We start from the raw sequence: 11,079 nt of genomic DNA, 5'->3' as shown, positions 1-11,079 counted from the left end.
CACTCCTCGGAAGGAAGGTTGGGCAATCCTACTTCCGTAGTGATACTGCCTCGGAAACCCAAGGAGGGGTCGCTATGAGTCAGGTTTGACTCGACGGCACATAACAACAACAACAATTAATAATTAGTTGTGGAGTAGGAAGTTGTATCCATACTTCTGGGCAGAAATTAAAGCCAAGGAGCTCAGGTAAATGGAAAAGATTTCACAAAAGAGGGATGTGCAAGTGGATGGTTTATTGAGGATGGAATGGGTTGTCACATAGGTTTTCTATAACCAAAATAAATAAACAAGGAGGAAGGGGCAGGAAAAGGAGAAATAAGAATGGAGAAATACTAAATTTTTAATCCAAGAAAACTACTCTATGTTTCCAAGTCATCCACCTAGTCAATAAACCCCTTTCCCTGCAGAAGAAAGAAAGACAAGATGAGAAGACACCAACATCAGGAGATAAATATTTTGTATATGGTGTGAGGCATGGATACTATTTCATTTATCTACCTGTGGAAATCCAATTTTCCCAACACTATTTATTGAAGAGACTTCTTTCCCCATCGAATGGACTTAGCACCTTATCAAAATTCAGTTGACCACAGATGCATCGTTTATTTCTGGACTCTCAAGTCTATTCCATTGGTCTATGCCAGGGTTAGATATTATCATCTCCATTTAAATGATAAAGAGATTGAGGTTCAAGGACGTAAACAATTTGCCTAAGGTCATACAGTGAGACGGGGGAAGAACTATGATTCTAATCCAGTTTGTTTGACTCCAGCATTTATGTAATTTCATATATACAGCTGAGGGCTAAGAAAGAAATAACCAAACACATTATTGGGACGCTGAGTTCATTCTCTTCTTATCCCTCAGATCCCACCCATAATTTCACTCAACAGATTCCTCCTCAGGATCACCTTGGTCTCCCTTCAAGCAGCTCAGGTTTGACAAATTACTCAAGCGCCAGAACAGGAGCTGTCAAAGTGAATGTGCTTTATCATAATTTTCTCTGGCTTTCCTGTTTCACTTAAGCAAGGGGGGAGATTTGCAAGCATGTGGCTCCCGCTTAGTCACTACCATCAGCAACTGACATTAATCTTTGAAATCTTCACCACTGAGTACTGAGGAACAATGATAGAGATATAATCTCTGCCCAGAGATACACAGTTACTATTGGCAAAGTTACTAAACATCTAGATTTCCTGATGTATTTTTCTCTTCCTCTCACTCTGTCTTTTTCAGGTTAAGAGAAAGGCTTTGTTGTTGAGAGGCCTTCCCCAAAATAGCAAGCAGTTATCCTTTAGGGAAGCTTCAAAGACCAAACTCACTGCCATCAAGTTGATTCTAACTCATAGTTTCCCGCATTGCATTTACAAGGATGTAAATCTTTACAGAAGCAGAATGCCCCATCTGTCTTTTGCAGAGCAGCTGGTGTGTTTGAACTACTGAGCTTCTGGTTAGAAGCCAAATGCCTTAACCACTACACCACCAGAGCTCCTTTAGGGAATCTTAGGCACTGATTAAAAGAGGTTTCTCTTTTCTGGAATCTTTTGCTACGTTCAATTCCTACACCCCTAGTCCCCTTTCACTATTTCCTGTCTTTCCTCTCACTCTTTGACTCTTACTCATTCTTTATTATTTAGTTTAGAAGAGTCCATTTTAATGGATTGCTGCATAGTGTTTGTTTTCTGTCCTTCCTGTTCATCTCAACAAGGCCATGTTCTTTTGGCAAACATTTACTGAGCATCTACTATGATTCAGGCTCTGTGCCTGAGGTTGGCCTCATTATTTCATTTCTCACTTCTTCAATAGCTTCCAAACAGATATCCCTACCTAAGTTTCTCCCTGAATCCATCTCTTGCATCCTTCTGTCAAATCAATCTTTCTAAATCCCAATTTTGTAAACAGCAACCTCCATCCATTTGGCCAGAGGATTGTTGTTGTTGTTATGTGCCATCGAGTCAGACCCAACTCATAGCGACCCCTCCTTGGGTTTCCAAGGCAGTATCACTACGGAAGTAGATTGCCCAACCTTCCTTCCGAGGAGTGGCTGGTAGGTTTGAACCACGAGCCTTCTGGTTAGCAGTCAAGTGCCTTAGGCATTACGCTACCAGAGCCCAGAGGATTAGGTCCCTATTTATTAGCCCTCTCCTATTGTAAAGAGGGCCTTGGTAGTTCAGGGTTAGAATTCTCACCTTCCATGAAGGAGACACGGGTTTGATTTCTGGCCAGTGACCTCAAGCACAACCACAACATGTCTGTCAGTGGTGGATCATGTATTGTACGATGCTGGTCTATATTCTATTTAGTGTGTTCTAGTGTTCAAACGTCATGGGCATTTCCACTTCTGTGTCTTCTAGATTTTTTAATTTCTAAGTCCCACTTGATGTGTGCTTGATAAATGGTTTTGGGAACACTTCATCCCTGGGGTAGCAGAGGATGCTATCTAACTAACAGGATCTAGTGAAAGAGGAGAACCAACCTAAATACTCATCCCTAAGAGAAGCATGAATTTTTCAGAGTTAGAAATAGAGAAACAATACTAACCATACCTGTCTGGAGAAATTCAACAACCTGAGAACCTCAGATCCTTGACCCAAAGTAGTTTGGGAGATAAATTTTGGGGCAACCTTGATAAATCCTGGGATAAGAAATCCAGTCAACTCACTCTTCCACTCACTGGGTCGTTCAACAAAATAACTATTGTGCATCACCTAAGTTCTAGGCATTGTGATAAGTGCCTGAGAAATAACCATGAGCAAGACAAACAAGTTCCTCCTGCTCTTGAGGCACTTTCAGTCTAGCGCAAAGCACAGACATTAAACATATTAATGAATGACTAAGTAAAATAATAAAAATTTGGGTTAATTGTTATTAGAAGAGAAAGAAGGTGTTATCATGGAGTATGCAGTATGTGGGGGGGATGTGCTACTAGGAGTCAGAGGTGCTATTGATCTTTCTGAAGAAGAGACATTTAAGCTGAAGTCCAAAAGATGAAAAGAAGCAAACACTCAAAGTGACATTCCAGGCTGTTGTACAGTAAGAGCACAAGCTCAACACATATACATACATGCATACATGCACTAATGTGCACATGCACATAGACACACATAAACCCTTGGTGAGATCAATGCAGATAGATAATCTCACTGGGTTGGCTCACTTGTCCATGGGAACTTACCCCTTTGTCACAACCAAAGCAGCTTCTCTTTTGAGTATACAGATAGCAAATAAACCTTTTGGCTGGTGGGTCTCTCAAATGACTGGAATTTAAAGCCCATTTATATACTTTTTTTCTACTTTGCCCTGTTAGCAGGGCTATTTATTTCCATCTCAAATTTACATAATATTCCCAGAACCAAATATAGCATTCTAGTGATCCTCTTTATTCTGTACATTGAAAATAACTGCTTATTACTTTTAAAAGTTAGTATATACCAGCTCTTGAGAAATCTAGGCATTGCTTTCCATACCTCGTTGATTAACTGGATCTTTAGCTACGTAGGCAACATAGTCTGTAGTATCCTATAAAAAAGGGAAAATGATTGCATTTAAAATGAATTGATTGTACTGTTGAAAGATAAGAATACATTTAGGACATGATACTAAGTCAAGGACTTAAATACTACTGCTCCTGTTTAAAGGGAAAAGAAAAGCATAAGTAATTATATACTATACACTTTAACAATTGTGGAATTCACATTCTCTGTCTCTTGGGGAAATAATTTGAAGATTGAAAATTTAGAAGCAGAAAATGTCACTAAAAATAAAAGAGATTCATGCAGGTAGGGAATTTTGTAAGGCATATATCCTGGTAAAAAAAAAAAAAAAAAAAGAGTGGTTAGGGACTACTACTGTCTAATGTGTTGGAAGTTGAAATACCAAAGGTTATGTGATCACGAACACATCATAAATTACAAGGTGGAACCATGATTTCCCTATTGTCCAGACAGATACAATGTATGTTATAAAATAAGATGATTAAAGAGACATGATGGGTTTTTGGGTTGTTAGTGAAGGTTAACTTAAGGAACAACAAAGCAAAAACTACAAGGCACTTATTTGGTCAATACATCATTGGTGGTGGTCATTATCAAGTTGATTCATGGAATATATAGAAAGGAAAAACAATCACTTTTTAAGGAGAAAATCCATGAAAAACCTAAGGAGTTCAAAAAGAGATGTGCTGCTGACTTCGTAAAAAGAAAACAAAACGAAAAAGCCACTTGGTAATTTCAACTTTTATTGAAAGCAGTAAGCTGATGAATGATAAGATTTTAATAATTAAAGATGCTTTTTGTTATCTCAGATCTTGGGAAAAAATAAACACAGTGCCATTTGCAGATTAGAAGTATGACTCTCTAGAGGGAAGATGCAATCAACTGGCAGGAAATAAAAGCCCATGTTCGTAATACCCTCCAGGACGATCACTTAGCAACCCACAATGAATCATTCGGGAAGCAGGTCTCAGGGTCAGCATAACTTGTCTTAGGTTATTTTAAAAAAATAACACACCTACGTAAATTTCTCTCATGCAAAAAAAAAAAAAAGTTTGAGTTATGTTTTATATAAATAAGGTCATATCTATAAGCTTGCTTTTATTTTCTATTCATTCAGAAGTAAAGCTAGAATTGCTGGAGACTTTGCTGCCAGTCTTAAAGTTTGAGAGGTGATAAGGTGCCAGCAATGTTGTCTGGCCTATTAGGTAATGAGAAAAGAGGCCATGGATATCTCTAGCCGTCAGTTTTCTTATCTTTATAAGCAGTGTTCAATACTCTTACAGTCCTAAAATTCTATGACTGTAGATATAGGGGTGAATTTACAGAATGTTAAAAGTGGGAAAAACAGAAGAAAATGCATTTAATTTTCACATACTTGAAACACGTTTTTGGAATGGAGAAAGCATATATAGACACAGAAGCATTAACCTGTTGCAGCTGAGTTGATTCTGACAGACTAGAACTGTCCCATAGGGTTTTCAAGGCTGAAATCTTCACGGAAGCAGACTGAAACACCTTTCTCTCTTGGAGTGGCTGGTGGCTTTGTACTGCCAACCTTTCAGTTAGCACCCAAGCACTTAGCCACTGCCCCACCAGGGCTCCTTATAAAAGCATTACCAGGAACTATTTCAGTACTTACAGAAGGGAGACAAGCTAACTGTATTTGAGAAAGAGTAAGGGTAAGAGTGAGCAAAGGTCAGGAGGGGAAAAAAAATACCCAGTATTTAAACATTTTTGGAGAAAATTTGGTAAGATGAAGGTTATTACACTGGGCCATGGAGACTGTTAACTCAGTGAGTATTCTAAGCCTTTTTGGAAAAAACAAATATGGACATTAATTAGCAATAGTGGTGATAGTTACCACTTATCACCAACTTTACATGCATCAACACGTTAAGGCAAGAATGACTGTTCTCCCTTTTACATATGGGAAAGGTGCCTTGGTGGCACAGTGGTTCAGCACTCAGCTACCAATCATAAAGGTCAGCAGTGTAAATCCACCAGTCACTTTGTGAAGAAAGATTTGGCAGTCTGCTTCCATAAAGGTTTCAGCCTTGGAAACCCTATGAGGCAGTTCTACTCTCCTACAGGGTTGCTGTGAATCAGAATTGACTCAACGGCAGTGGATTTACGGGTTACAAATGAGGATCTTGAAGCTTAGAGATGTCAAGTTAAGGCTCCTTACTCCAAACCCTGGCACTACACCATATTGCTTCCCTGACCTAAGAGTACAACTTCACAAAGAGCTTTCTAATGCCATTGCTTCTCGTATGGCTCCTGGTTTCTCTTTTAAATTGGAATAAGTAGGCTTTCTCTTCAACTGCAGAGAACACCAGTCCCACTCAACTTAGCAGGTACAAACTTTCCCAGAGCAGCTACACATTCTTTACTATTTGCATTTGGCAGGGGAGGGAACTGGGTGAGTTGAAAGAACTAAATGCATATGGAGATAGTCTGAAAAGAATGAAGATTCCATAGAAATAAGATAGGAATTATGCATGCCTAGAATAAATGAAGATTTGCTCTTCAATCCTAAAACAAAAGCAACCCTTGAAACTTGAAAAGAGAAAATTTAAGGCAAGCGCCATTACACTTCTACACTTGCAGAACTCATTTCAGTATCTTAAGAAAAGTATTTGAGTTCCTTTATGGATTGGCCCAGCTGTAATGAGCTGGGAAAAGAAGAAAACAATGTTGGAGTTTTCAAGCTCGAGTCAGTGGCCCACTCTGCTACCAAATATATTCTTTGGTGTCAGTATTGAGGCTAAACTGCAAGGCTGAATGGATGAGAGTTCAGATCAGTACTGTGCTGGGTTCTTATGGTCACATTACAGCTGCTAAGAGCCAGCCACCACAGATGATTCATGTTTGCCAATGAATCCACATTGGCCTTCTATGAGGTCTCTCGGGGAAAAGGTGAAGCTCTTAAAATTTAGTTTACTTTTCAACAGAGCATCATGAACCTCATGTATTCATCTAAAAATAACTATATTCAACACTGGAAGTTGGGAAAGTAATAAAACTCAAATGGATTTGTCATGCTTAAATACTTTCAGTCACTGGTAGCCAGTGTGAAGAAGAAAAGTAATTATTGAAATGTCTTTAAGAATGGGCTAATTTAAATAGGATTTAGCTATATATTTCACATAAAACACAATTACACCAACACCCAAGTGGAAGAAGCTCTTAAATACTTCAGATGGCAGTAAATGAAGCAGTGAGTACAAAAGAGTAACTTTGGAACTTTATTTCCTTCTAGGATAGGCCATTATTTTTTCTTTTGAATATTAAGCAATAAAGTTTAAAACAAATCAAAGCTTTGCAGTGATACTAACTTCCAGATTCAGTTTTTCCCACTGATCCATATCTTTCTTGGGTTTCTGTATCCTAACATTTACAGGCCTTAGTTCCATTCCTCAGCTGGAAGGAAGAAACTAAAGGTAGGTAGGGAAAAAAAAAAAAAATATATATATATATATCAACTGTTTAACTGGATTTCATTACTTCATCTCTGGAAGGTATAATTTTTAATAATTAAAGTTTGGCAGAAGAGAAGGTAATACGTTCTGGGCAAGAACAAGATCTGCATATGTTCTCCATCTGTTTCCCTGACGTTATTGATGTTAAGTCACTATGAAAGCTGTATTCTGCCCTCTTCTAACCTTTCATTTGTTTACAGCCCCAAGAAAAGATCCATGATGTCATAGAGGAGCAAAATACTCCTTCTATTCCCTTATTTTAAAGAGATTTATTTCTTATTCAGTCACGGACTCCTTAGTTTCGATGTCCCTCTCATTTTGCTCAGGTCCAGAAATGATGCAGTAGAGAGTCAAGTAACATTCCACTCTGCAAGTAGGATTAGAGAGATAGTGCTCATTCCATCCCACACAATTCAAAGGAAAAGAGCACCATGTGGCCTTTTGATAGAAGGAAACTGCAAGTTCTCCCCAGGAACCAGCTCAGCTTTGCCTCCATGAATTGCTGCAAACCTGGTTCTTCACTCTAGATTGGACTTGGATGACAGCCAGAATGGCAAATAGGCTTCCTCTTACATGGCAAGGTCAATTAATTAGTATGGTCTGCCTGGAACTCTGTATTGAGAATTCTAAGAGAGGACTGGCAACATATATACGACATACTTGCATTCCATGACTAGGATACTATCAACAAGAAGCTTCTGAGATGACAATTCCACAGCATAGTAGTGTATTATTAGCTCATCTAGTAATCCAAATATTTTTCAATCAGTGACAGGAACCATTTTTCCAAAATCACATTTTTGATTATTTACTATATGTAGCTATTCCTAAAATATAATAAGATATTGAGAAAAGGCAACTAGTGACTAATATACTTTACATGGAAGCTCTTTTAACTCTTATAAAAAGAAATCTTATGAATCCATACTTACAGGATCCCCTCCAGAGGCAAATGAAATAGACTGCATATGATGATTTGCAATAATCTGAAAAACATAAACAAATTAAACATGCATAATACCACATATATTATATATTAATTCATTTGTAGTTATATACATTCTATCAACAATGGGCTTATACTTGTTTAGTTTGCTTTCCTTTGGGAACCACTCCACCCAAATTCTTTAAGAAGCATGTTGAGACCATGCCCAGCTCCCTGCTCTTTCCCTCAGCCCTAGCAAATGAAAAAATGCCATTCCTCTGGGTATAGCAGAGCTAATCAATGTCTTTGGGAAGGAACTGAGATGGATAGTGGGAAAGAAACCATCTTTTTCTGACATTAAGGACCATGTAAGCCCAAAGCTCCTAGAGACCATCTTTTTTTGCCATATAGACAAAGACTGCTGCAAAAAAGATTTCCCTCTGGAGAAAGTCAGAGCTGAGATTTAAATACAGGAAAAAGATTGGTAACATTTGTTTATCACTTGGGCCAATTAATTTTCCTCCTTCTAATTAATTAATTAATTATGCATAAGTTAGTTTGACTGGGGTTTCATTCATTGACCATGAAAAGAATCCTGACTATGATGCTGATATTAAGACTTCTATTATGAGGCAAGACTATCTGAATGAACTGCATTAGTTATCCAAGAAAAGTTTCTCTTTTACCTGGGATTGCTTGCCTAAAAATCCACAATATTCAGAGACGAGTTTGTCATATAGTTTTGAAGGTTCTGTAAAACATTAACTATATACCTACTGGCCCATTCATTTGTCAAGTACTAGTCCTCGGAAGGAAGGTTGGGCAATCCTACTTCCGTAGTGATACTGCGTCGGAAACCCAAGGAGGGGTCTCTATGAGTCAGGGCTGACTCGACGGCACGTAACATAACAGTGTACAAAAATTCAACAAACAGTATCTGATGATAAATTGTCAAGGGCAGCCCTGATGGATCAATATTGATCCCTCTAAAACTGCTTACAGAAAATTCTTTCAATGCTTGTAGACTTTGTTTCTTAAAAGAGATATTTATTCAACACACAATAGGCCATTTGAATTTGCTCATTACTTACAGAAACCCCCACATTAGTAGCAATCACCTAGTGATAAGTGTCAGTTAAGCAAGCCAAACCCCTGCCTTTTACATAGTAGAAGGAGCTCTGGAAATAGTGTAAACATGGTCAATATAGACTGATAATTTGATCAGGAAACCCCTCAAGAAAGAAGGTACTATGTAAAATAGAATAACTTTTTAATCTTTACACCAATATATTTGAAAAACAAATAAAATGGACAATTTCTAGAAACACATGTTTCAGAAGCAGGCTCAAAAATGAAAAAGTGAACATACCAGTAACCTTCATATAAACTAAAACGGTGCCAAAGATCTGCCTCAGAAAAGAACATGTCCAGATGACTTCATAGGAAAGTTCCACAAAATAGATAACTAACAGATGATTTCTATCTTACACAAATGTCCCAGGACACAGAAAAAGATGAAATGTAACACAATTGATTTTACCATTACAGCATAAGCCTAATACTGAAACTAGACAAGGACTGCATAAGAACTGAAAACTGTGGGTTAATCTCACTTACAGTTGGAAAATCTAAATATAATGTTGTTGTTGTTGTTCTTGTTGTTATTATGTGCCATCGAGTCAAACCGGACTCATAGCGACCCCTCCTTGGGTTTCGAGGCGGTATCACTATGGAAGTAGATTGCCCAACCTTCCTTCTGAGGAGTAGCTGGTGGGTTTGAACAGCCAGCCTTCTGGTTAGCAGTCAAGTGCCTTAGGCACTACACTACTAGAGCTCCCAAATATAATGTTACAAAATCAAAGTCAGTATAATGGCCAAAGGAGCTCTGGTAGCGTAGTGCCCAAGGCACTTCACTGCTAACCAGAAGGCTGGTGGTTCAAACCCATCAGCCACTCCTCGGAAGGAAGGTTGGGCAATCTACTTCTGTAGTGATAATTCCTCGGAAACCCAAAGAGGGGTCGCTATGAGTTGGGTCCTATTCGACAGCACGTAACAATGACAACATAATGGCCAAACCAAACCCACTGCCATGGAGTCAATTTTGACTCATAGTGACCCTACCGCAGGACAGAGTAGAACTACCCCACAGGGTTTCCAAGGCTGTAAATTTTTTATGGAAGCAGACTGCCAATCTTTCTCCTGTGGAGTGACTGGTAGGTTTAAACCATCAACTTTTGGTTAGCAGTTGAGTGCCTTAACCACTGTATCACCAAGGCTCCTGAATAACGGTCAAGTGAGGTTTATCCTAGAAATGTGAAGCTAGTGCAATATTAGAAAAAAATATACTAATGTCATTCACTACAATAACACACTAAAGGAGAAAACACCATCATCTCAATGGATGGCAATAAAGTGTTTGCTAAAATTCAACCTCATTCATGATAGAAATTATTAACAAATAAGAAATAGATAAAAAATTCTTAACTGGTAAAGCGTATTCATTAAATATCTCATTTAATTGTGAAATGTTGGGAACATTCCCTTTAAAGTCATAAAGTCCAACTGTAACTGCTATTATTTAACAATTCAAAAATAAGAAAAAGTTTAGATGAAAAAAGACATAGAATTATCATTTTTTTGTAGATAATTTCCATATCTACTCAAAATCATAACAAACAAAAGATGTAACTAACAAATTATTAGAAGAAATAAGAACACTCCAAATGATGACTGGAGAGAAGTATCAACAGCTAGATAGCCAATTCTGGTCATGATGGAGTAGCTGGTTACAAACCAATCTTTCTATGATAACAACTATGAGTCTGGACAAAACACACATAAACACATCTGGTAGAAGGCATCAGAGGAGCTTTGGTGGCACAGTGGTTAAGCATTTAGCAAAGGTCTGTGGTTTGAACCTACCCGCTATTTTGTGGTGGCCTGCTTCCATAAAGATTACAGCTTTCAAAACACTATGAGGCAGTCTACTCTATCCTACAGGGTTGTTGTGAGTTGGAATAGTCTCAGTGGCAGTGGGTCTGAGAAGGTACCAGAGAACTAGCAAGGTTTTGAGGACTTGAGAGACCAGCCTAATGGAGAGTTGTTGTTGTTGTTATTTGCCATCGAGTTGGCCCCGACTCCTAGCGACCCCTCCTTGGGTTTCAGAGGCAGTTATCACTAC

The 11,079-nt window shown here is 38.3% G+C and overlaps 1 protein-coding gene across 1 annotated transcript in view; it reads right to left on the bottom strand.

The window, feature by feature from the left end:
* The window catches only part of SHC4 (SHC adaptor protein 4), a 174,349-nt gene that overhangs the window by 38,993 nt on the left and 124,277 nt on the right, over positions 1–11,079 (bottom strand). Inside the window, exons 5-6 of the mRNA XM_007935202.2 lie at positions 7,906–7,959; positions 3,468–3,519 (exon numbers count right to left, since the gene is read on the bottom strand). Of these exons, the coding sequence (XP_007933393.1) occupies positions 3,468–3,519; positions 7,906–7,959 (106 nt within the window). The remainder of the gene's footprint in view (positions 1–3,467; positions 3,520–7,905; positions 7,960–11,079) is intronic.

The sequence above is a fragment of the Orycteropus afer genome, unplaced genomic scaffold, assembly GCF_000298275.1.
Source record: "Orycteropus afer afer isolate SDZICR_OR568_19922 unplaced genomic scaffold, OryAfe1.0 scaffold00026, whole genome shotgun sequence".
NCBI lineage: Eukaryota > Metazoa > Chordata > Mammalia > Tubulidentata > Orycteropodidae > Orycteropus > Orycteropus afer.
Note: the sequence above shows the minus strand (reverse complement) of the source record. Positions and strands in the feature narration are given on the sequence as shown.